The sequence below is a fragment of the Labeo rohita genome, chromosome 7 (genome assembly GCF_022985175.1).
Source record: "Labeo rohita strain BAU-BD-2019 chromosome 7, IGBB_LRoh.1.0, whole genome shotgun sequence".
Taxonomy (NCBI): Eukaryota; Metazoa; Chordata; class Actinopteri; order Cypriniformes; family Cyprinidae; genus Labeo; species Labeo rohita.
Window position 1 is genome coordinate 7,966,890 of NC_066875.1, and position 27,033 is coordinate 7,993,922.

Genomic DNA, 27,033 nt, shown 5'->3' on the forward strand with positions numbered 1-27,033 from the left:
TTATTTATTTTAAAAAAGAGAGATTAAGCATAATTGAGCTTTTACCGTGTGCAGAATTGGTGTCCTCCCATTCTTAACTAAGGGTTTCCTTTGAGCGAAGTGGAGTTTGCAGTACAGCTTTCCTACAGGAACAAAAGAAACTATTATAATCAATTATGTAAAAGTGTGGTCACATTTACCATTGCTCTGTTAAATATTGTGGGTGAAATCAAGTCATTTCAATAGGAATTGAAGCGTTGTGGAGTTCGTTTGTGAAGATGGAAAAGTTCTCCATGCAGATTACACTCAAGTCCAACCTGGTAATGCAAATACGCTTGGTTTGAAGGTGACTTTAGTGTGAGCTGTGCTTCATACATTGATATGCTATTTGACAATACAGCTTTATTAAAAAAAAAAAAAAAAAAAAAAATATATATATATATATATATATATATATATATGTTTTTTTAGGGCTGTCAAACGATTAATCACAATTATTTGCATGCAAAATAAAAGTTTGCCTAACATATGTATGTGTACTGTGTGTAATTATTATGTATATATAAATACACACAAATTAATGTATATTAAGAAAAATATGTTATTTAGGTACTACATATTTTTATTTATATATAATAAATTATATAAAAATTATAATAAATACATATCCTTGTAAATATTTCTTAAATATATACATGAATGTGTTTGTATTTATATATACATAATAATCACACACAGTACACACACATTTATTAGGCAAACTCAGACTTTTATTTTGTATGTGATTAATCGCGATTAATCATTCGACACCCCTAATATATATTTTATAAAATAATATTTTTTCTTGCTCTTACTAATCATTTTATTTGTTGATGAGAATGAATGAGACAAGGATTAATTTTATTCACATTGTACACTGCAATTAGTCAAAGTGGTTGCTGTGGCGAAAAGTTCAGAAACAGCCAATCAGTGTCAGAGTTTCTGATGAATAAATAAATCATGTTGTTTTCATATCAGAACCTTTGCAGTTGTTACATATGCGTTAAATATTTCATTTCATGTGAATAGACTAGGAGATTATATTTGCTGTGTACTGATTGAAAACTAAAAACTACTGTCAGTCTTGGTGTGATTCTCCTTGTGACCGCTTGGGTAACTATCACAAAGAGCTGACCCCTTTTTGCAATATAGGAAATAGCCTTAAATTTTTATTAAAGTTTTACTAAAGGCGCGCAGTGAAGAATTAGTGCAGAAAAGGCGTGGACACAGTTATTTTTGCACCCAACCTTACTGAATATGCATTTGTAGGAGTTTCCCTTTCAGATGCAAAATTTGTGGGAGGAGAGTATTCAGACGAATCACACAATGTGTTTTACTAACGTTTGCGCTCGTCAAATTACTGGCATTTGCGCCATTATTTAACACCCCAAAAAAGCGTGTCTTATTCTGCACTTGAAATGGCTGCAATTATTAGTGCTACGAGAGGGTACCACAGACAATAGAGAGCATGTGGTAGTTTTTTCCACATGTATTAATTTGTTTGGAATGCCGGAAGAACACATTATTTGAACATATTGTTTGCCAAGCCATGTTATTTTTAATTTGCTTCAGGAAATAAATAACTAGGAGTCATGCAATACCAGGTCTATCAAAGCTTCTAGCAAACCTTAATTTTTGCCTACGGTTCTTTTCGACATACTGTGACTTCTTTATTTTTTTAATCTTTATTTACCACTACGCTTGGTATATTGCGTTGGTCGATATGTAAATGAGATGTTGCGTCTGTATTCTTTAATTTGCACATTGTTAGTAAATCACCCACAAATTTCCCCTCCGATCGGTGCTGTTTTGGAATTGCGCTCTCACACTAATATGCCCCGTTTAGTAAAACTGGCCCTTGGAATACAGTCACAGGAGCACTTGTAGGACTACTTTTATTAGTAATTTTCTTTTTCATTTTTAGACCTTGACAGCTCCAGTTCCTATTCCACCTTCATTGTATAGAAAAAGACAGCCTAGACATTCTACTAAACATCTTATTTTGTGTTTCACAAAAAAAAAAAATTAAACCATACAGGTTTTAAGCAATGATGGTGAGTAAATGATGATTTAATATTCAGGGTGAACTAATCATTTAATGAAAAACAGTGAGAATGCAGTACAAGCACTTTACAGTACCTTCCTCTGAATCGAAGGAATGTCCTCCCTGGCGCAGCGGAGCTTTGCATGTATGACAGCGGAAACATTCCCTGTGGAAGTGAAATCCCTCTGCGCTGAGCCTCTCCACAACAAACACCCGTTTCTTACACTCATGACACACATCTCCCAGACTCTGAGGAAACTCTCTTTTTATGGAAGGCTATGGGGAAAAAAGAAAGAAAAAAAATGGTCAAGATTGTGTCGATTAAAACATGCTGAAATTAGCCCTAAGAACAGCATGCACAATGCAGTTGCCACAATTATACAGTATATATGAAGAGTTCAGATGCAAAACCAGCTAAAAGCCATCTTGGTTAAAATGAGGGCGAAATGAGGGCGAAATGTTATGGAGTTAGATTGATGAGGATGGGTAGTGGAAGAACTGGTCTGTTCGAAGCAGAGATGGAGAGACAGATAAGACAACATGGAAATATGAAGATTTTGATCATACTGTATGTTAACAATGATTCTATGGTCTAGAGTCACTAATTCTGAGAGATAATGAGATAATGATACTGAGTGAATGCTCCCGACACATAGTATATGTCCATCAAATACTTTTACTTCAAATTCGCTTGCAAATTCCAGCCTCAGCCCAATCAGAAGTACTAGTACTTATATAGAAACCTATACAAAGTAGCCAGAAAGAAATGCTAATTTTAAAGAAAAACGTCAGATGGATTTAGAGGCTTTTGCATCTGAATTCTTCATATTCAAACAGTACTTTCAATATGGCACATTTTGATAAATGAGCCAGAAGTAATTTCAGACATGAAACATAATTTCGGACTCATTAACTGATCAATGTTTTCATTAAAAAAATTGCATTGAAATGCAAAATAACCATATTTATTTCAATATATGGAGGCAGGTTACATTATGTGATATCTGAAATGCAGTTACATATTTTTCACATACCATTTTTTAAAAAAACTCAGCACTACAGTGTGCAATATGTAAACCTATAGGAGAGATTTCATCTAATTTTCTCAATTTACATGACTAAACCATTTTTGGAGATGCTGGTCCCAGTCCCTATACAGTTACACAGCTGGGACATTTTGCATGCAGGTTTGTAACAACATTAAGGTAAGTAAATGATGACCAAACTGTACATGTTAACATGAAATGAGTTCATTAAATTCCTAGATTAATTCATGATTGTTTTTGGAATAAAAACAACTGAGCAGCTGATCAGTGGCTTACCGGAGTGTCTGAGCTGTTTGCCTGAGGTCTATGATCATTTTCACAGAGGGTAACCAGGCTGTCAGCTCTAGTGGCCGCTATCAGAGACACTTTGCCTACTGCACGCTACCAGCCAATGGGAAAGCAGGGACAGAAAGCAGAGAAAAGAGAATGAAACAGAAGGATAAAGCAATTTAAGGCAGAGCATGAGAGGGCATGCCAGGAAAGTCTGAGAGAAAAGAATTCAGAATCCATTTAACACCTTTCTGTCAAACAGCGAGTTTGATCGATTAGATACATTCTTTGAAACAGACTGCATTTCTCTCTTTCATAACTCACTGATCTGCCTAAACAGGCCCTATCTTAAAGCAGCACAGAAACATGGTATAAAACAGACAAGATGCATCAAACACCCCTCCTTGTTTTAAGCAAATTTAAAGGTAGCATTGTGTTCATAGTGATATGTGCTGACTTAGGCAGTTTTTTTCCACCATTGCAGATGCAAGTTTATTAAACAGCAGTCTTGAATAAATCTGGAAATATAAAAATAAAGCAACCATGCTGCTTTAGCTCACTTTGAGGATTTTTGTTGAGTCTCGTGACCTGTGTTCAACAGAACTCGATTTTTGTGATGTGGAAAACGTGGGCAAAAAACGTGGGACTCCAGTCATAAAAATGGAATTTGTTGAATACCACGGAATGTGGCAATTTTTTGATGAATAAATCAAAAGTAGGTCAGTACACTTTAATCAAATGTGATACAGACTAGTGTGTATATTCGAAACTACAGAAACTAATTTAAAATAAATCAATAATAAATAATAATAATAATAAATAAATAAAAGTTTGGTTTAACTTGAAGAAATTTTGACAGAAACACATTTCTGTACAGTAGAATGTACATCTTGATTATTATAATAATTCTAATTATGAAAACATTTTTTTTAATTATAAATTTTTCAGTACAGTACTGTAAACCGTGCAGCATTTTGTTTGCCAAAATAAATCGGTTTAATTTCATGTGATTGTAAATTGTTTTATGCAAAAACAATTTAAAAAAAAACAGGACCAAAAAAATTATTTATTTATTTTTTTAATTTAGTTTTAAATTATATAAGAGTCATGATTTCAATTAGACATTTGAATGATTAAAATTTAATTTAACCATTAAAATAGTACAGAAAAAAATGGAATCCTGGATAATTCAAATAGAAAATACGGAATTTGGAAAAAAATAAAATTGATTTCATAGGGCCCTAGGGACTTCTGGGCTCTCTACATGGTAAATAAAATACTGTACTAGGTGAGCTACCGAGCAAGTTTACTATGCCAGAAAATCCATATATATGGAGCTGCTTATGTGCTACTTAAGTCAAAATGTTTTAAGTTACAAATGCACTGTGCTAAAAGTATACTGAAGTTATAAAATACTATTAGAAAAAAATTGTTGGTCTTTCACTATCTCTAAAGTTCTCTCAAGTGAAACGCATGTACATGTATGATTTTGCAGAAATGTAGCTAGACCCACATATATTTCAAGTATTCCTGGACTGCGTCTATAGAATGTAGGCATCTCGCTAGGTTTTAGAGCAGAGTCCAAGTCTTTTAGCTCACAATGAGGGTTGTCAGTCATTCTGAAGATACTTCTAAAAGCATCCTGTAAAACTTGAAAAACTCTTATGTTGAGCCTATTATGTAATGAACCAGTCACTTTGAACTGTTCGGTGGGTGGAGCTAGAGTTTCAGGTCAGGTATCTGGCAATGGAAGAGAGGACTTACGGAATGATCTCTCTCCTTGTGGTCAGCTGGAATGTAATGATGCTTACAGCCAAGTGTGTGTTACATTGGCACGTTGTCATTAGAAAACCAACCACGTGAAGAGAGACATCATCCATCAAAGAGAGCTGCCGCCCTGATCAGGGCTCTCCTGCCTACAACATGCCAACAATCTCACGGAAGACTCATTCCAGTCAGGCTGCACATCATGCCAAGTCCTGGGAGATAAGCGTCATTCCGCAGATATGGTCATGTACCTGTTTGGGAGCATACGAGTCTCCATTTGACGGAGGAACATCTGTTTGTTTTCGTACAGTAAATGATGTTGTGCTACTGCTGGTGGCAGACTGAAAATGTAGATTTGAGAGTTAATTGCAGCAAATGTTGTTAAAGGAAAAGCTGACTTAAAAAATAAAAATGTATTCATTGCTTCAAACCTGTATAACTTCTTTTTTGCCATTGGAACTCAAAAGGAGAAATCCCAAACTACTACTGGCAAGAAAGCATTCTTGATTAATTTGGTCTTTTAAACTCCAAAATTGACAATACCAAAATAGTATAAAAGTAGGATCACTGGAGTGTGTTTTACAATACTAGCAATTTCTAAGAGAATATTGTTTTAAAGTATTTTTTTTCTTCAAACATTCTTCAATGAAACTCTCAGATCTCTGAGACGTGAGATATCTCTTCCATGGAAGAAAAAAAGCTATACAGGTTTGAAACAACATGAGGGTGAGCAGATAAAATCAAGTTTCATTTGTAGCAAATGTTTCATTTTCAATTAAGTAATCAATTATCTTGACAAACACTCACCACTTGTGAGTTACTCTTTGCTTCTCCTTGCATGATTATGCCATAAAGTATTTCTGGATTTAATTTACTGCTTTAAAAGAGACATGAGGAGAGTGAAACTAAACAGTATGGTAATAAGCACTACTGAGAACTATTGAGGACAAACAAGAAGAGTGTTAAAGTCAAAATCACTGCTATACCTTAATGAGGAAGCAGAGGAGAATGTAAAGGAAAGATGGAGAGGAGCAGGGCATTCTGGGATGGGGCGAAATGTTATGGAGTTAGATTGATGAGGATGGGTAGTGGAAGAACTGGTCTGTTCGAAGCAGAGATGGAGAGACAGATAAGACAACATGGAAATATGAAGATTTTGATCATACTGTATGTTAACAATGATTCTATGGTCTAGAGTCACTAATTCTGCTTAGCATGGCTGGCGCATATAATATACAGTTGAGGTCAAAAGTTTACACACACCTTGTAGAATCTGCAGAATGTTAATTTTGTTAACCAAAATAAGAGGGATCAAACAAAATGCATGTTATTTTTTATTTAGTACTGACCTATATAAGATATGTTACATAAAAGATGTTTACATATTGTCCACAAGAGAAAATAATAGTTAAATTTATAAAAATGACCCTGTTCAAATGTTTACATACACTTGATTCTTAGTATTGTGTTGTTACCTGAATGATCCACAGCTGTTTTTTTGTTTTGTTTTGTTTTGTTTAGTGATAGTTGTTCATGAGTCCCTTGTTTGTCCTGAACAGTTAAACTGCCCGCTGATCTTTAGAAAAAAAAAGTGATTTTTTTTTTGTTTTAGAAAACCATTTTTGTGTATTTGAACCCTTTCCAACAATGACTGTGTGATTTGAGAACTTTTCACACTGAGGACAACTGAGGGACTCATATGCAACTATTACAGAAGGTTCAAACCCTCACTGATGCTCCAGAAAGAAAACACAATGCATTAAGAGCCAGGGGTGTAAACTTTTGAAAAGAATGAAGATATGTACATTTTTATTATTTTGCCTAAATATCCTATTTTTTCATTTAGTACTGCCCATTAGAAGTTATACAAGATACTTACATGTTTCCCAGAAGACAAAATAAGTTAAATTTATCCTAATTTTCACATTCAAAAAGTTTTCATCTCCAGGCTCTTAATGCATTGTGCTTCCTTCTGAAGCATCGGTGAGTGTTTGAACCTTCTGTAATAGTTGCATATGAGTCCCTTAGTTGTCCTTAGTATGAAAAGATGAATCTTAAAATCATACAGTCATTGTTGGAAAGGGTTCAAATACACAAAAATGCAGGAAAACCAACGAATTTGCGGGACCTGAAGGATTTTTCTGAAGAACAGCGGGCAATTTAACTGTTCAGGACAAACAACAGACTCATCACTAAACCAAAAAAAAAAAATTGGTTGTGGATCATTCAGGGTAACAACACAGTATTAAGTATCAAGTGTATGTAATTTTTTTTTAACGGGAATTATTTTCTCATGGACTGTATGTGGATGTTTTTTTTTTATGTGAAATATCTTATTCAGGTCAGTACTAAATAAAAAAAAATTGTATTGTATGTATATATTGTACATTTTGTATGATCCTTTATATTTCGGTAAAATAATTAACATTTTGCAGATTCTGCAAGGTGTATGTAAACTTCTGACCTCAACTGTATAAGACATTTTTCCATTTTCTGTACGCCTACCTAGAATGCTCTTATGTGTACAACTACTTCCTTACACCACCAATTATCTTAAACTGGCTATTTTTCAAAACTCTTTACAGTGGAAACATATACTTTCCAAACCTTGAAATAACAGAAACGCTGTCTATATAACATGCAAACATGTTGGTTTTGCTTTCAAAATATGTTAGTCACAAAAAATGCAAAACAGGAAGTTTAGATGGTGCAACGATACCTTATCATGTACTTTAAAGTTTCTGTTTTCCTCTGATTGGGGGATCTGTGTTTTGCCTAGATGTTCTGAATAAGACATTCTGTGACTGCTTAACTGTAACCACAAATTAAATCCTATTCATATGTCATAAAGCCGCATTCTGAACATACAATAATGATAACTAGCCTACAATTATTTAGAAGATTGACTAAGCCGGTGACCTCCAGCATGCCAGATGTCAAAACATTTATGCTAAATCCCTCTCCACTGTAATTACATTTTCTAACTTAGCTGAGCAATGGGAAAACACTCACCAGATGGGACAGACTCACTGTTTCTCCCTGTATCTCCTTTTTAAAATGCTGGACATGTAATGGTTTGGGTCTAGAAACCTTAACCAAATAAATGCCGATGGAAGAGGAGAAAAGTAAGAATTAGATTCAGCAGACTGGGACAGAGTGTAAAATTTTGCATGTGCCCTTACCTGCTGCAACAGCAGAGAGGGATTGGAGGAAATGAGAGGAGATGAAGGACAGGAAGCAGCAGTGCATTGTGGGACAGGGCATGAAGGAGTGGTCGGTGGGATGGAATGAGGGAAATGGAGAGATGAAGAGTGAGGCTGCACAGACAGTCATGAAGAGAGAGCAACTTGGATTAGTAGTAAAATGAATGGGTTGAAGAAGATCTTCAAGGTGATGATCAGATTCTTTCATCTGAGCTTTCATTTTTTATTTTTATACATAGCAATACTGTCTATTGTATTCTGTCTTGTATATAGTATGTGGAAATGCATTCACGCAGGATTTTCATATAAACTTGCACATATGACAATAAACGACATTGACTTTTGATGATTATTACAATTTTCACAATTTTCCTGTGCAACAGTAATCGAGTGCAGCGGTCAGGTTCCCGAAGTAAAATCTTATTCATTTTCTTTATAGGAAGATGTATTTTTAACAACATTTGTGAGCTCTGAGGTTGTTAACTGACAGTACATTCTTTAGTTAAAGCCAAAAACAAAATTTGACCAATCAGAGAATTGCGGTAAGCAAACTGCATCTGTAGTAATCAATGTTTATCTTGACATAACCGAGTTGATCTTGCTAAATTTCAAATGCTTTTTTGCTTCAAACAAAAGTTTGTGATGCTGTGATTCACCTTCAGCTGCTTGGCTTAGTTAATGCTTTAACAAAGACTTTTTTTTATTCCCAAGGGAGAAATTAATGAAAATAATACTTTTGGAACCAATTTTGCTGAAAAAGCGGGCAGGCACTAATCCAAACCATATCGTAAATGTCTCAGGAAAAAGCACCTTTGAGCTTTTCGCTGATTCTTTCTTCTCTTCACAAAGCTGCATATCTAGCTGCCCAGTCTGAGGTATATCCATCTTATTAGGAGCAGAGGACAGAGTAGAAGGACATGAATTGATGATGATTCATTAAAGGCTGTTAAATGGGCAAGCAGTATTAGGAGTGTTAAATGGAAAGTATTAAAGATGGAAAGAAGTTTGTAAGTAATGGCAGGCACTGTTAGAGGACAGGAGACAAGATTAGGAGAGGACATGGGAGGACGTATTGTAGGGAGAAGCAATGCATTCTGGGATGGGGTGTGGTGGGGTTAATGTGGAGATGGATTGGAAGGTCAGACAGCAGAGGAGTCAGTCTGTCCAGAACAGAGATAGCTTGAACACTGGATTACAGGACAGTCATTACTCCAAGGAAAATGTATTGCTCCGATGTTGCTCTTTTAAATCCCACGAGGCCTGAGTTCTTAATTAGAATTTCTTAGCTATGTGTAACTGACAGTAAATAACTTAGATATCTCAGATGTTTCTCCAAAAATTCCATGGTAAAAATAAACACAAAATATGCATAAAAAAAGTGAGCAGTGGAAATGTAAATGGATAGCTGCAGATAATTTGGTCTTTAGGGTATTTAAGACATGTTTGAGTACATACTGAGGGCTTTTAATATTACATTTTAATTGCAGACTTTGCTATCTTAATCTAAGCAAAGTGTAAGATGTTGAGTTTGCATCTGAAACGTTCCATTCCTCCATTGAAAGTCCATTCCATAAAATGTTTGATACTTTTTACATAGAGCACATCAAATCTGGTAAATGCAACCTTAACTGTACGTCCTTGATACATGAGAACAAAACTCATTGGTTCTTCAAAAAGCTCGAAACTTCATCATATAAAGTGATTGTGTTTTTTCAGAAAACTTGGATTAAATCATTTGATGTAAAAGGATTATGTTAATAATTATTTTAACTTTTTAAAGCATTGAAGTTTTGATTCCATGGAATTTAAATGGAGGGACAGTCTTCATTAAAAATATAGTATGTTCAATTGTGTTTCAAAGATGAACAAAAATCTCACAAGTTTTATGGAACTACATGAGGGTGAGTAACATCTAGGTTACGTACGTAACCCTCGTTCCCTGAAGGAGGGAACGGAGACGTTACATAGGGGAACTCGCTTGAGAGTCCAATCATCTCCAAGCCTTATTCAAAAGGCCAATGAACATTCATGAACATTGGCGAGTGGTATTTGCATGCCGAGCCACTCCCCCGTACATACGGGTATATAAGATGGCGGCGTGCAACCACTCATTCAGGCTTTTGCTGAGGAGCCGAGCTGCAGCCCGGCATCAGCGCGACGTCAGGTCGTGGCAGGGAATGTAACGTCTCCATTCCCTCCTTCAGGGAACGAGGGTTACGTACGTAACCTAGACGTTCCCCTTCAGTCGTTTCACTACGACGTTACATATGGGAACAGACCCATGGAACAGGCCACGAACCAGACGTCGCGTTACGCAACACACCGCATGCCGACAGGCGGACGTGTCAGCATACGGATATGAGCGTAACCTTCCCAACGCCCTGGGGGCCAATAGGGGGCGCCACAGGGATGCCAGTTGTACTGAAGCAGGAGTTGGGGGGGCGGAGCACATGAAATCTCTACATGTGGAACACAAGAAATTCAATATATCCATAGATTTTAGGGATATATGAGGGAAACATCGGCCTTCTGGCTGACCGTGGAAAAATACTGAAACATGTTGCCACAACCTGCTGGGCGAAGGAGACCCAACCGGAGCACAGACAAGCACTACTCCGCACTACTCCACACACTCCGCAATGGCAGCAACGTACACTTTGAGAGTTGAAGGGGACAGCCTGCGCTCCAACTTTTCTTGCAGGAAGGAAAGCACTACTGCAATCGGACATCTCTGTGGGTCCTCCCCGCGAAAGGAACACCAGTCGACAAACAGACCCATCTCAGCGCATAAGCCTGCCTTGTAGAGGGGGCTCTGGACTGAGTGATAGTTTCTATCACGGCCTGTGGAAGGCCAGAGGGGTCTGACGTGTCCCGTCCAGGAGCCAGACATGCAGGTTCCACAGGTCGGGGCGCGGGTGCCAAATTGTGCCCATCCCCTGAGAAAGAAGGTCTCTCCTCAAGGGGATTTCCAGGGAGGGGCTGCCGCGAGGGAAATGAGTTCTGGAAACCAGGTCCGGGTGGGCCAGTATGGCGCAACCAGCAGAACCTGCTCCTCGTCCTCCCTGATCTTGCACAGTGTCTGTGCAAGGAGGCTCACTGGGGGAAAAGGCGTACTTGGGCCTCGGAGGCCAGCTGTGTGCCAGTGCATCCCTGCCGAGGCTGTTGGGAGCCTCGTTGAGGGAGTAAAACCGCTGGCAGTGGGAGGATTCGGGGGAAGCAAACAGATCTATCTGGGCCTCCCCGAAATGGCTCCAAATCAGCTGGACTGTCTCGGCGTGGAGTCGCCATTCTCCAGGATGGGTGGACTGCCGTGAGAGCTGGTCGGCTGCACGATTGAGTTCTCCTGGAATGTGAACGGCACGTAGCGATTTCAGCCACGTTAGACTCCATAGGAGCAGATGGCGGGCGAGTTGTGACATGCGACAGGAGCGTAGACCACCCTGACGGTTGATGTAGGCTACAGTCGCCGTGCTGTCGGTGCGAACAAGCACGTGCTTGTGACGCAACGTCGGTCGGAAGCGACGAAGGGCCAGAAGCACAGCCAACAACTCTAGGCAATTGATATGCCATTGCAGTTGAGGTCCTGTCCAGGAGCCCGATGCTGCTTGCCCGTTGCATACAGCACCCCAACCCGTGGAAGAGGCATCCGTGTATACCACAAGATGCCTGGAGACTTGTCCCAGGGGGACTCCGGCCTGAAGGAAGGCCGGGTCTGACCACGGGCTGAACAGGCGGCGACACTGCGGGGAAACGCCAATCCGGAGTGTGCCACGGTGCCATGCCCATCTCGGGACTCAATCGTGTAACCAGCGCTGAAGCGGTCTCATATGAAGCAGGCCGAGCGGCGTCACTGCGGCTGCGGCTGCCATATGCCCCAGGAGCCTCTGAAATGTTTTGAGAGGGACAGCTGTTTTGTGTCTGAATGACTCCAAACACTTCAGCACTGACTGGTTGGTGAGGCGGGCTGTCATACTGACCGAGTCCAGCTCCACGCCGAGAAACCGCAGAGGGGTACCGACCCGCCGAGTCGTCAGTCTCATCGTCAGACTCTCCCTCTGATGCTGCAGCAGACATCTCGATCTCCTGGGGAGCGCCAAAGGAGATACCCAGCCCGCTGTACGGGGAGGTATACTGCTCTGGAAGCTCAACGGGACTGCGCAGTGACGCAGAAGTCCGCGGGGCTTTGGGGGCCGACGGAACATTCTGCACAGTCACCTGAATGTCCCCCAAGTGCCTCACCACGGCAGCCGAAAAACCTTGACGACCCAACGACTTACCGCGGGAAGACAACAAGGGGTGCCTACTCATGAATGAGCGGCGGGACTTTAACGCAGCCATGGACATACGTTCGCAATGAACGCACGTACCATCCGTGAACGCTGCCTCAGCGTGCTCTCGGCCCAGGCATGTGAGACAGCGATCATGTCCGTCCAAAGAGGCGAGGAAACTACCGCACCCGGAAGCACACGGCCGGAGAGACATACCGGGAAGATGTCCTCGACAGCCGCGAGAAATTCATTCTTTTGAAATCCTGGTCCGCCCAGGGAGAAACCGCGGCACAACTGTGCTCTCAAACGGGCGGGGCTCGCTGGAGTGCGGGAGGCTTGAATGCCGTGAAAACGGCAGCCCGCAGGATTAGGCTAGCGGCTGCCGAACGCTCTTTTAGATAAAGCTCTTTTAGTAGCTCAGCAGCACGCCAGCAGAGAGAGTGTGAACTCAGGATTACTCTTTTCTTTTTTTTTTTTTTAAATGGCTCAGAAGACAAGGCTCCAAAAGCAAAAGTCTGAATGAGTGGTTGCACGCCGCCATCTTATATACCCGTATGTACGGGGGAGTGGCTCGGCATGCAAATACCACTCGACAATGTTCATGAATGTTCATTGGCCTTTTAAATAAGGCTTGGAGATGATTGGACTCTCAAGCGAGTTCCCCTATGTAACGTCATAGTGAAACGACTGAAGGGGAACTGATTGAACTATCCATTTAATTCTCCATTTGCTCTTATTTTTGCCTGTGAGAAAAAAATGAGATATTAAAAAAAAAAAGAAGAGTTTTTTTTCTGAGTACATACAAAACATTTCCTGCTTTGTGCAAATTTAGTTTTGATACTTTATTTGAACTAATTATTATTGCCTCATTGCTATTGTATATGTATTTGAAGTCATTTTAAAGGCTATTGTTTGCTTACGTCTATATATATTACCACAAAAAAATGAATTATAATTATCCGATTACTCGATTAATTGTCAGAATAATCGACTGATTACTCAATTACCAAAACAATCGCTAGTGACAGCCCTACTACAGAGTCTACAATCCGCCGAGGGGACAAAAATGTATTTTTAGGTAAGATCTTGATAACATTATAAGTGGACCTCAGAGAACAGTACAAAATAATAAAAAGGGAGTTCATGACCCCTTTAATTTAGGTAACTTATGTTCCTTGTGAAAAATGCTAAAATTATCCATTCAGATTTAGCAGTTGTTTGAAGGCTCTAGAGGACTGTTCAACATATGTTAGTCACTCTTTGGAATGTTTTCAAAAGCTAAATATACTCAACTGGTTCATAGAAATTACAAGGAGGAGTGCCTGACCCACACTTTAAAGACGGATGACAAAACCCAGATCATGCGTGTTATAGTACGAAGCCAGGGAGATGCACAAATACAGAGCAATTCACACACATTGAGAGAAGAGCTAGCATCAGTTTTTGCAGATGTCGCTTAGTTTTACATTTTATCATCTAATGAACTACTGTACTTTTCAGCCACTGCATATTCTTACAGAAGCACTGCTAGGAAATATAATACACGCACAGAGAATGAGGATTTTTGAATCATCTGTGGACACCTGGACTGATGGTTTCTCCTTATGTATGCAGTAAAGAAAGAAATGAAGCTTCTTTTCCATTCTGAGGGATCAATTTAAATGCTTATAGGACCCCTGAGCAGCCCAGACCCCTTTATAAAACCAAGAGAGCCATGTGAAAGTCACCAAACCTCTTGGTTCATAAAAGAATTGAAAGAAAACACTTATTCCAACCATTTCTTTAAAGGACAACCAAATACCACCTAATATGTTATGATGTCCACTGGCATTCATTGACTTTATTAACTCTATTAAAGTAAAACAGGTCACTTGAATGTACTGAGCTCTAGTGTACGTCCTCAGCTGACCCACATCTGTTCTGCTAGACAGATTATTAACCAATTATGGCTGAGCTGGGGTTCAGGGAATTAATTACTCAGTATGCGATGATATCTGCAAAGACTGCAGGTGCATGAAACAATGCTCAGTCACTCAGTGATCACAGGCCAAAACCGCAGGGCATGCAACAGCAGCTAAATGAGGAAAGCCGACACACGCATTAACATAGTCACCTGATGTGGAGAGCAGGCCTCACCAGAGAACAGAGCGCTCAAATGCACAGCCTTCTCCTTTATGCTTTTTTTATGAAACTCCCTGGCCTTTTGAGTCTGGGCTTTCCTCTGAGTGAGGCCGGTAGAAAGAAAACAGCAAGAAAAAAGTGGAAGAGAATAAAGACTGGAAACAGGAAAATCTATGGTTAGCTCCCTGTCCACTAATGTGTTTGACATTTCTTACTTATCGATAGAATTGCGATTAATGTTATGCTTCTTAAACGCTGTTAACATTTTAAATTAGTTGAAATTTGCACCTGAACATACATATTCTGAAACAATAAGTAACATTTATATTTCATTATTAGAAAATGTACTTTTGTTAACGATCTCATCTGGAATTTATTTATAAATAAATATTCTATTACGAAGACTTCATAACAACATATTTTCATAGCTCAGTCTTTAGAAAGAGAACAGAACATTACTATCAAAATAGGTAAATGCATTAAATGGGACATTCTATGAAATGGGTGCATTTCCACTTTGAAAAGATGATTTAAATAAATTTCTGTTAAATTTTAGACATTCTGTTTAAATTAAAAATATTTAAGTAATAATAAACAGCACTGTACCATTTTAGGCTAAATAAAAACTCAATATGTTAATGGTAACAGGGTTGACGGCTGTTTTTACTATGTATATTATTATTGACATGCTTATTGAAAATGAAATGCGTTGATCCTGCTTTTAATAACCCTTTCTTGATTTAAAAAAATGATGGTAACAGGGTTGATATTTTAAGACCTATCTTCTGACAAACAAAATGTAGTGATAAAAAGTGATATTTACTACTTTAAGGTACAATAATGTAATTGTGAACAGTATGTTATTTTGATAAGAGATTTTTATGATGGTAACAGGGTTGACTGCTGTTTTTACTATTTATATTACTACTGGCATGCTTATTAAAAAAATGAAATGTAATCCTGTCTTCAGTAACCAATTCTTTATTAAAAAAATCATGGTAACAGGGTTGATATTTTAAAAACTTGTCTCCTGACAAACAAAATGTAGTGATAGAAAGGGTTATTTACTACTTTAAGATACAATAATGTAATTGTGAACAGTATTTTGATAAAAGATTCTTATGATGGTAACAGGGTTGACTGCTGTTTTACTGTTTATAATTATCGACATACTTATTGAAAATGAAATTTAATGATCCTGTTTTTAATAATCAATTCGTTTTTACTATTTATATTTTTATTGACATGCTTATTGAAAATGAAATTTAATTATCCTGTTTTCAATAACCAATTCTTGATTAAAAAATCATAAAAAGCAGCACCCATTATGGAGAATGTTCCCACCTGCATTCAATAAATTTAATGATGTTGTTAAATATATGTTTGACAATATCTCAAAACTTAAAGAACCCTACTTATAATACACATATTAGACCAGAAGGAAGATTCCAGTTGTTCACCTGGCTAATCTCCTCTTCCACCCTCTGGAGGCGCTGAAGCATTGCTCTCATGGCCAGCACTGCTGAGTGGCAGGTGGCTGTATTTCCTGAGTCTGACCCGGCTGTGTTCTCTGCCTCTGATTGTGTGTGAGTGTGTGTGTGAGTAGGCTGAAGCGGTTTCCTCTGTGGAATCAGAGGACTGGAATGAAGCGAGGGGAAGAGAGTAGCCAAGGGTTCCTCAATGTGTTGTACACAGGCAACGGACGGAAACTGTGAACACACAGCACATGTGGGCAGCGCTGGATATGGGCTGTCGTACTGATAATACACAAACCTGGGGAAACTTCGGAGTGAATCTACAGTGTGAATCTACTGAAATTTTTGGTGGCATTTACTGTATGCTAAATTACTTATGACACTTTTAAAAATAAAGGTTCCAGAAGAGTTTTTTTTAGCAGGAATACCACAGAAGAACCTTTTAGAGAACAGTTCTCAGAAAACACTTTTGAAGAATGTTTTAAAAATCTAAAGAACCTTTTTCCACTATAAAGAAGCTTCCATGGATGTCAAATGTTCTTCATGGAATCATAGATGCCAATTAAGAAACTTTATTTCAAAGAGCGTAGAGTTTTAAAAGCTATTACCAAAAAAAGTTAAAAACATGTCACAGCTAATACCAGCACTTTTTTATAAGTATTGTTTGTTGGTGTACATTACATTGGAGGTTCTACCTGTTTTTTGGGGGGTGGGGGTGGTGGGACTTTCTTCCTGATAATGTTAAAGAGAGGGCTATCGGTCATATCGAGCGACGGAGGTCTTGGAGGCCTCTCATCATTACAGTCAGACTGAAATCATTATACCAGGAGCAGTTTCAGGGAAAAGAAAGCCAGGGTCACAAGGACAGAAGGAAGAAAAGAGAAAGAAGAGATTAACTAGGCACAGAAATACTCAGATCACTCCTAGTAAAGTGATTCTCCAAACCCAAAATGTAAAAGAATAGTTAACTCCTAAATTTTGTCATTATGTTTTATATCATTTTAAAACCAATATCCCTTAAACTGTCCAGACCTGTGTCTTCATGTCAAATCTTGTACAACAAATCATGACGTAAAATATTTAAATGTTTGTGGAAAAAAAAAAAAAACTTGTACAGTGCACTTTGGAGCTCTATAGCCTTCACTTTCATTATATGGAAAAGAGCAGCAAGAACATTCTGCAAAATAACTCTTTTTGTGTTCCACTGAAGAAAAACGGAAGTAATGTGAAATTGACATAAAGAGAAAGTAAACAATGACAGAATTTTCATTGTCAGGTAAACCATTCCTTAATTGTCCTTCAGACAAAGTAGTATTTACCTGTCTGCGAATAGAGCAGCTTGCTGTGCTGTCTTCAAATTTTGCCAGAAGCTGGGTGGCCATAAACTTGACCTTGTTTTCTTTCAGTTCCTGCCCCTCGCTGGATACAGAAGATCTCTGATTGAAGGATTTGGTTGTCTAGACGAGAAGTAGACCAATCAGAGAGCAGTTCCAGTTTCATACCTTTTTACTGGTACGTTACTATATTCTATAACACTGACCTCTTCTAAGTAACCAATTTTCCGTCTTCTCTTGAATATGGCATCATTGTCTTCAATCTTTTTATCATTCTGAGGGACAATAAATTATATTTTGCTTTAGAAAGTGATGTACAAACTTGACAAAAATAAGAAAGCCCACTAAACAAATTTTAAGAGTGCTTGTAATAGCTTAAACTCATCGTACACTACCTTAGGTATGCGTTTACGGGGCTGAGGTAAACTCGGTGACTTGTAAACAGGCCTGAGAGAACCCGATTGACATTTTTCAGTATTTGCATCACCATCCCGCTTTGAATCTACAATAAACCACAAGACAAACATTTGCATGACATTTGAGAATAAACAACTGCAACAAACAAGCATTGTAACCAAACACACATCTTTTTACAACATAAAAGCCTCATAGTGCAGCTCGATTGTCCTAGAAGAAGCCTTCTGAATGCATGTCATTTATCTGGCATCAGACATGCTTCTGCTGTAATAACTTCCTTGAGGCAAGAGAAGATATAAAATGGGATACTCATGGCCTTCTTCACTACGGTGATGTGCAGATCTGTAGGGCGGTAACCTGGTTTCAGAGAGACATGCATTCCTGGCATGACTGCGTGACTGAAGGAATTGTGTAACATGAATGTTTGAGTGCAAAAGGCCAGATAAAATGTTTCTCTTTAGGGGTTTTCCATAAATGCATTGTGTGTTTTCCTTAATGGACACACCTTATGCAAACTCTAGGTGGACAACACACTCAAAGCAGGTAATAGGTCAGTGTAAAAGGTTCATCTTTGAACACCTTTAGCTGGCTACATGGAACAGAATGTCATGTATATTTTGAACAGTGAAGGAGCTGAAAAGATCTTTTTATGACAAAAAAATCTGTGTGTAATGAGACTGTTTGAAGTGGAATACAAGCATACTGCTTCCTGCATAGTAAATAATGAACATGCAATAAGAAATGTTCAATAACTAGTATGCTGGATTGTTGTCATTAATGCTTCATATTTAATTTAGCAAGTATACTGTATATTTTTTAATGCAGAGTAGTCAAGAAGACAGTCAAAAATTCGTGGCTGATATTACATTCAGTTCAGTTGAAGTAAACAACTGAATTGAAATTAAGTGAATATTGAATACTGAATTGAATTGATCACTGTTGTTCAAAGTTGTTCGGGTCAGTAAGATCTTTTGTTTTAAAGTAATTATTTTATTCAGTAACTTTAGTTACTAAATTGATAAGTGAAATTGAAAGTGACAGTAAAGACATTTATAATGTTACAAAAGATTTCTATTTTAAATAATTGCTGTTCTTTTTAACTTTTGATTTATCAAAATGCAAAATATATATATATATATATATATATATATAATAAATGAATGCAATACATTATGCAATAAATTATGTAATAAATTCAATAAATGAATACATTAAATTCAAAAGTGAGAGTAAAGGCATTTATAATGTTACAAAAGATTTCCATTTTAAATAATTGCTGTTCTTTTAAACTTCCAATTTATCAAAATGCAAGAAGAAATGTTCAAATATTAGTTTGCTAGACATTTTATTTATGCATATTTAATTAAGCAAGTGCCATTCAACTTGGAAATAAAAAATAATTATTTTTAAATTAAATATTTTTGTAGTATTTTTATATTTATATTTTTAAGTCTCCGAAATTCAAACAAAGTCAAGCATACCTTATTGTATATATGTACACTACCATTCATTTTCACAATAAGTGCTGTCATTTTAAACTTTCTATTCACAAAAGTGTCCTGAAAAAATGTATCAACAATTTTTCAAATGTAATAATTGTTCATAATATTTCAGTTCGTACTGTATTTTGATCTAATAAATGCAGGCTTATGGATATGGAGATTTCATTAAAAACATTACAAAAATCTTACTGACCCACATTTGAACCGTAGTGTACTTGATTCTGCAAGGTACAAGTTGTGTGCTACTTTGCCATTGCAAACACAGCCAGTGATCCTAACTGTATTGTAATGAAAGAGTTCATGATCTACCTGAGGGAGGTAGAGGCGTTCCCCGGAAGAGCTCGTAGAATTTGGAGAGGTAGTTGCCCATGCTGGTCTTGTCCGGCTCCTGACCTGTCGCCAGCTCTTTCCCAGTGAGGAAAGGCTTGATGCCAAACTCCTTCTCGGCCACATCAAATGCCAGCTGAAGGTTTCTGGCACAGTCTTGCTCATTCAGAGAATCGTAATCACTACAGGAAACAAGGTGATAAGAACAGAGGGCATGGGACCTAAATTAAACCCTCTTGACATTTATGCAAAGAAAGGACAATGTGCAGCTGTGAAATGTCTCTGCTTTCTTTAAGCTACTTTTGACAATCTCAAATGACTGACTTGAAAAATGGCCCTTGATAAAGTGTGTGAAATGTTGCACATGGTTAAGCTGTTCAAACGCTTTCTCAGCCAAGAATGCTGAAGTTTAAAAGTCGCTCTGTTTAGATGAAGTATCGTGTGGCGGGATATCTGTTTTCGAAAGGAAAAATGCTGTAACACAGGAAAGCGATTTCTCAAGGGGTCAAAGTGCTTTTCACATGTCCTGCTCATGTTTAGAATTACACAGTAACTAACTGTGCAAACGCAAAAGCTAATAAACATAAAGGAGAGTTAACTGGAATGGTTGCCAAAACAGAAGATGATTTGTGGGCATGTCAGGAAACAGACCAAATATTTATTAAATGTGCTAACGACTTAATTCCATTACTAACGTTTCACTCATCAGATGAACATTATTAAAGTGTCATGTAAACTGTTGTTTACAGGGACTGCCTGATTCATCCTTTATAATGGACAATATTAGTATGTCAATATTGTAAAATACTCTTAAAGGATTAGTTCACTTCCAGAACAAGAATTTACAGATAATGTACTCACCCCTTTGTCATCCAAGATGTTCATGTCTTTCTTTCTTTAGTCGTAAAGAAATTATGTTTCTTGAGGAAAACATTCCAGAAATTATCTCCATATAATGGACTTCAATGGTGCCCCCAAGTTTGAACTTCCAAAATGCAGTTTAAATGCAGCTTCAAAATACTTGGTTGGTACTTCTGCAGCGATGTAGGAGGATTTTGAAGTTGGGAAGAAAACGAGATGGGAGTTTTTCGACATCCCCTAACTGTATTGACCCGGATTACACAGACTACACATGAGCATCGCAGAGATGAGACAAGACGAGCATTTGAAGTTAAAAACTATATTGTCAATTTAGTTTGAAAATGACAGATCGTTTCACTAGATCAGACCCTTCTTCCTCAGCTGGGATCGTTTAGAGCCCTTTGAAGCCGCATTTAGACTGTATTTTGGAAGTTCAAACTCACGGGCAACATAGAAGTCCACTACTGTATGGAGAGAAATCCTGAAATGTTTTCCTCAAGAAACATAATTTCTTATCGACTGAAGAAAGAAAGACATGAACATCTTGGATGACAAGGGGGTGAGTACATTATCTGTAAATTTTTGTTTTGGAAGTGAACTACTCCTTTAACATATTTTTGTAAAATAATTTTGTAAAATGGTAATACTAGGTTTTTTAAGATTCCATACCATGTTTATATCATTTTTTTATATGATATTATATGATGGTAATAACACGTTTTTAAAGGGGTCATGCCCATTTCCCACAAGTTGATATGATTATTTAGGGTCTTAATCAAAAGTCTATAATATATTTTATATATTATATCTAATCCACTGCATCTTCTGCGGCTCAGATGTCGGGAGTAAATGACGACCACTATGTTTATTATTACATCCAGCAACACAACACCTCAATCACTCAGTCTGAGATATTATTGTCTAATTTACATCGAAACAATGGAGTTCAGACTGTTACAGCTGATTTAAGGCGGGTCTGATGTAAGACGCTCATGTAAATCAACTATCATGTGAGCGGCCTCCGGCGGTGTGACGCCACAACGACAGGCATCTGAGAATGGCCCGATTTGAAAAAGGGGATATTATTTTTACAGATTAAATAAAAACCACTGCATGGATTTTTATCATTATAGGGTAGAATTGTACATACACTGCCAACACACATTAATGTTCAAACAACATGTAAAAGTGAACTTAGCATCCGATGACCCCTTTAAGACATGTACCATATTTATTTGGACCTGGCACCATGTGATTTACATGGATTTTTTCTGGATATAGTACTGACGTAATACCATGGTTAAGAAATTATACTGTACCATGATTTTATTTTTTTTTTTTTTTTTGCAGATGGTAATACTAATTCCATGTTTTTAAAGACATGTTACCATGTTTTTTGGAAATCTTACCAGGGCAATAATATGTTTTATTTAAAACTTGGATAATCCCATGATTTTTTTAAAGAAATATATTTATTTTGACATGGAACCACATATTTATTTTGTCATGAAACAATGGTAATTCTATGTGTTTTAAATGCAGTGCTGTTCAAAAGTTTGGGATCAGTATGTTTTTTTTAAAGAATTCACTTATGCTCATCAAAGGCCGCATTTACTTGATCAAAAATACAGAAAAAAAACAACAATATTGTGAAATATTATTACAGTTTAAAACAATGGTTGTCTATTTAAATATATCCTGAAATACAATTTATTCCTGTGATGCAGTGCTGAATTTTCATCAGCCATTGCTTCAGTTTTCAGTGTCACATGATCCTTCAGAAATCATTCTAATATGCTGATTCATTACTTTTATTATCAATGTTTGAAAGTTGTGCTGCTTAAATTTTTTTTTTTTTTTTGAAACCTGTAATTATTTTTTTTAGGATTGGATGAATAAAAAGTTAAAAAAAACAGCATTTATTCAAAATAGAAATATTTTCTAACAATATAAGTCTTTGCCATCACTTTTTATCAATTTAACAAATCCTTGCTGAATAAAAGTATAATTTTATTAAAAAAAAAAAAAAAGAATAAAAATGTAATGACCACAAACTTTTAAATGGTAGTTTATACTGTTACAAAAGATTTCCATTTTAAATAAATGCTGTTCTTTTTAACTTTTTATTTATTAAAGAATCCTGAAAAAAGTATCGTATCACAGGTTCTATTAAAATATTAAACATATCAGAATGATTTCTACAGGATCAGGTGACACTGATAACTGCAGTAATGATGCTGAAAATTCAGCTTTGCATCACAGGAATAAATTACATTTGAATATATATTCACATAGAAACAATATTTCTATTTCACAATATTAGTGTTTTTCTTTTTTTTTTTATCAAATAAATGCAGCCTTGATGAGCATAAGAAACTTATTTAAAAACTATTAAAATCGTACTGATCCCAAACTTGTACACTGTAAAAAATAAAAAACACAATTTGTTGAGTCAGCTTAAAATAATTTGTTACCCTGCTGCCTTAAAATTTTAAGTTCAGTCAACTAAAATAAGTTTAGTCAACTTGAAATGTTAAGTTGTACTATTTTTGTGTTTGCTAATCTTAACAGATGGGTAAGTAACACAGCTGCCTTAAAATTTTAAGTTGATTCAAATCAAATATCTAAGTTGTCACTTAGTATTATTTAACATTTCAAGTTGAACTTTTTTGAGTTGACTGAACTTAAAATTTTAAGGCAGCCAGGTTACAAATTATTTTAAGCTGACTCAACAAATTGTTTTTTACAGTGTAATAGCATGTTTGGTAAAAAAAAAAAAAAAAAAAAAAAAAAAAAAAAGGTACTATATGATAAAACAGTACCAATGCCATGTTTTTTAAGAAAAGGTTTGTGGGCATGGAACCTTTTTTTGTTGTTGTTATTGTTTTTTGTATATGTGTATATACAAAAAACTATAACAACAATAATACTATATACTATATATATTTAGACATAGCACCAACATATGGTACTATTACTTATTTTTAAAAAACATATTCCATTATAATATCACAGTATTCTATTAAATACCTTGGAGTGCCATGTAAATACCATGGTACTGTATATGAATACTGGTAATCATACAATATCACTACCTACACTGTACCATAGTACTACCATAGCACTTTGTAAGTGTCAATCAAATAATTCAATACTTTCGGTGATTCTAGTGATCAGGATATTAGATATAGATTTTAAATGTGAAATTTATTAAAAAAAAAATTAAAATGGAAAGACAATGTTCTGATGTTTCCCGAAGAAAAGAGACGTTGTAAAGAATCTCACATGAGATGTGGTCTGAAGTGATGTATGAGAGCACAGAGAGCCAGGCCACTGCTCCAACAGGAAGTGAGGTCAGTCACATTCACACCCTTGTAGCCCTCTGTCTGCTTCTGACACCACGTCAGTAACCGACTCGGCCTGATCTCAGACTCTGTTAAACACACACACAAGCGGAGGAAAATGTTATTTAAAAAAAATAAAAAATCTGAGAAGCTGAGACTTCAGTTACATGAAAATATAGACAAGGACTGATCTGGAATGAAAGTCAGGGTGACGTCTTCTCTGTGTCAGGTGTCTGAACTTGCCTCATCAATCTCACAGCACAATAATGCTCATCTTACGTAACACACTACTTATTAATGTTTCAGAGTAGTATATCAACTTGACAGTTAACAACTGTTTGTAGGTGCAGTAAAGCCATATGTCAACAAACTCAAAAGAATAGCAATAGCGGAAAGGATTTATTGCAGTTGATTTAGGAAACAACAGCATAACCAGAGCCTAAAGATATGTGGTATTTCTGTTTTGGCTTCTTGTTCTATTTCCTCTTAAGAAGCAAATTTAGAAAAGAGGAAGTTCTTCAGAAAAGTGCACATACAGCACATTTATAACTGATTACATTAGTAGTCAAAAGTTTGGAGTAATTAAGATTTTTTTTTTTTGTTTTTGAAAAAAGTCTCTTATGTTCACTAAGGATGCATTTATTTGATCAAAAATACAGTAAAAGCAGTGGTATTGTGAAATATCATTACAATTTAAAATAACTGTTTTGAGTAATTTGAATGCATTTTAAAATGTAATTTATTCCTGTGATGCAAACCTGAATTTACAATAACTTTTCAGAAATAATTCTAACATGCTAATTTGGTGCTCATGAAACATTTTTTACTATTATCAAGCATTACAAGTTTTTTTCTGCTTAGCATTTTTGTGGGAACTGTGATACACTTTTAAAAGTTTGGGGATTTAAGTCAAATTTAAATAAATACAAAATAAATAAATAATAATAATAATAACTTGTTTTTCTTGAATACTTGAATACTTTTATTTAGCATCAACACATTACATTGAACAAATGTGACATTTAAATGTTACAAAATATTTCTATTTCAAATAAATACTGTTCTTTTGAATCCATTTATCAAAGAATCCTAAAAAATGATTCTGAGGATCATTTTATTTTATTTATATATATTTATATAATATATTATATAATTTTATATTATATGTATTTTTATATTACATTATATTATATATATTTATTTTTTATATATTTATATTTTTGTATTTATTTATATATATAAATAGAAAACAGTAAAATTGTTTCACAAAATCACTGTTTTTACTGTTTTTTCAGTCAAATAAAGGCAGACTTCTGAGCATACAAGACCTTTTTCAATCAATCAATCAATCAATCAATCAATTAATCCAAATTTTTGACCAGTATATTTTGGTATCTATTTTACAATCATTATTTAGTCACTCTCATGTCCTTCAAGACCTGAATGTTTTTTTTTCTTCTGTGGAACACAAATAAAGATATTTTGTTCATGCTGCTGTTTTTCATGAACAAAAGCAGCCAGGGGCAAGGGCCTCAAAAGACTTTGAATACAGCATACAAATCATAAAAGTTGTTTTTATAGCACACTGTCATCATATTTTATTGTACGGAAATAAGCAGCATGGAAACAAGCTGCATGGACATTCAAAATTTCTTCCTTTATGTTTCACAAAACTAAAAACATGAACAACATGAGGGTGAGTAAATAATGTAGGTCTTTTTTTTGGTGAACGATTCCTTTCAGCAGCATGTCTGTAGCGTTCCTTACTCCTTACTTAAGGTACTTCTCTTCTCACTTTGGCTCTGCTGGTAATAACAAATCTCAGTCTGGGTCGAATTCCCTCAGCAGAAATAAATTCTACCTCTCCCTGAACCTGCCACATCGTGGGAGGAGTGCGCTCGCTCTGCTGTTTTGAGAACGTTTCTAAAACAGGAGCCGCCTGTTATCTCCAGAAGGTACTGTAGGAATGCTGTAAACACTTGTCTTAACGCCAGTTACTTGCCTTTTTTCTATGATTATCATATACAAATCTCATCTCTCATACAGTATACAGTGGCAGCAACGGTTGAGGAACTGGATGGTCTACTCAAGTAAAAGAGCAGAGGTTAATTATAGATATGTGTTAGACTGATTAGAAGGTTCTTCTAACCTCGCCTGGCCAAGTTGACAGGGCGGCGAATCGTGGCAGCCCTTTCCAGAGAGCACGACTTCATCTCTCCACAGATATAATTGTTGCGGACCTGCAAAGGACAAAAATAAACAGTAATGAGTGATAGATTCAACATGAGTGAATGCGTACAATTTATATTCAACTCTAAATTCTGATTGGATGAGCTATGTTATAAAGCCTTGTTAACAACAACAACAAAAAGAATCACTATAACACATAGCTTTTATAAAACAGTGAAAACATAAATACAGGAAAAGATCAAAGACCAAATAGTTGAATTCATTAATAATAACAACATTTTATATCGTCTTCAGGCATTTGTGGTTGCAAAGCAGATTTGCCAGTTACTGTTTTACTATATTAATGTGCCAAGTTGGCTGCCAACTATAAGAAGTCTACATTTAGGCTAATTTATTTATTTGCTGAAAAGTCAAAAGTTTGGAATAATTGTATGGAATGAAAAAGATTTTGTCATGATTTTAAAAGAAGTTTCTTATGCTCGCAAAGGCTGCATTTCCTTAATATGCTGATTTGGTCCTCAGTTATTATCGATCATTAATTGTGCTCAATTATTAATAATGGTCCTTATTATTATAAATGTTTATGTTTTATAAATGTCTTTAGTATCACTTCAATGCATACAGTATTTCACATAAAAGATGTTTACATATAGTCCACAAGAGAAAATAATAGTTAAAAATGACCCCGTTCAAAAGTTTACACACACTTGATTCTTAATACTGTGTTGTTACCTGAATGATACCTGAATGTTTTCTGTTTTTTAGTGATAGTTGTTCATGAGTTCCTTGTTTGTCCTGAACAGTTAAACTGCCTGCTGTTTTTCAGCATGTTTGTGTATTTGAACC

General features: G+C 36.3%; 1 protein-coding gene across 25 annotated transcripts in view; it reads right to left on the reverse strand.

Moving 5' to 3' along the window:
• The window catches only part of mical2a (microtubule associated monooxygenase, calponin and LIM domain containing 2a), a 75,624-nt gene that overhangs the window by 4,190 nt on the left and 44,401 nt on the right, over window positions 1-27,033 (reverse strand). For 5 of the 25 annotated variants that reach the window (XR_007828064.1, XM_051114600.1, XM_051114592.1 and 2 more), the window contains exons 11-29: window positions 26,147-26,237; window positions 23,939-24,086; window positions 19,775-19,974; window positions 17,942-18,048; window positions 17,753-17,821; window positions 17,532-17,669; window positions 16,908-17,021; window positions 16,198-16,446; window positions 14,730-14,837; window positions 9,159-9,233; window positions 8,328-8,462; window positions 8,158-8,235; window positions 7,865-7,957; window positions 6,132-6,247; window positions 5,953-6,022; window positions 5,397-5,486; window positions 3,385-3,489; window positions 2,158-2,338; window positions 46-122 (exon numbers count right to left, since the gene is read on the reverse strand). Coding sequence is in view for 20 of the 25 variants with exons in the window: in XM_051114600.1 (XP_050970557.1) it covers window positions 46-122; window positions 2,158-2,338; window positions 3,385-3,489; window positions 5,397-5,486; window positions 5,953-6,022; window positions 6,132-6,247; window positions 7,865-7,957; window positions 8,158-8,235; window positions 8,328-8,462; window positions 9,159-9,233; window positions 14,730-14,837; window positions 16,198-16,446; window positions 16,908-17,021; window positions 17,532-17,669; window positions 17,753-17,821; window positions 17,942-18,048; window positions 19,775-19,974; window positions 23,939-24,086; window positions 26,147-26,237 (2,244 nt within the window). In the remaining 5 variants the exon portion in view is untranslated. Of the gene's footprint in view, window positions 1-45; window positions 123-2,157; window positions 2,339-2,393; window positions 2,566-3,384; window positions 3,490-5,396; window positions 5,487-5,952; window positions 6,023-6,131; window positions 6,248-7,864; window positions 7,958-8,157; window positions 8,236-8,327; window positions 8,463-9,158; window positions 9,234-14,729; window positions 14,893-16,197; window positions 16,447-16,907; window positions 17,022-17,531; window positions 17,670-17,752; window positions 17,822-17,941; window positions 18,049-19,774; window positions 19,975-23,938; window positions 24,087-26,146; window positions 26,238-27,033 lie in introns of those variants that run through there. The other 20 variants (XM_051114593.1, XM_051114594.1, XM_051114597.1 and 17 more) reach the window with 20 other exon arrangements.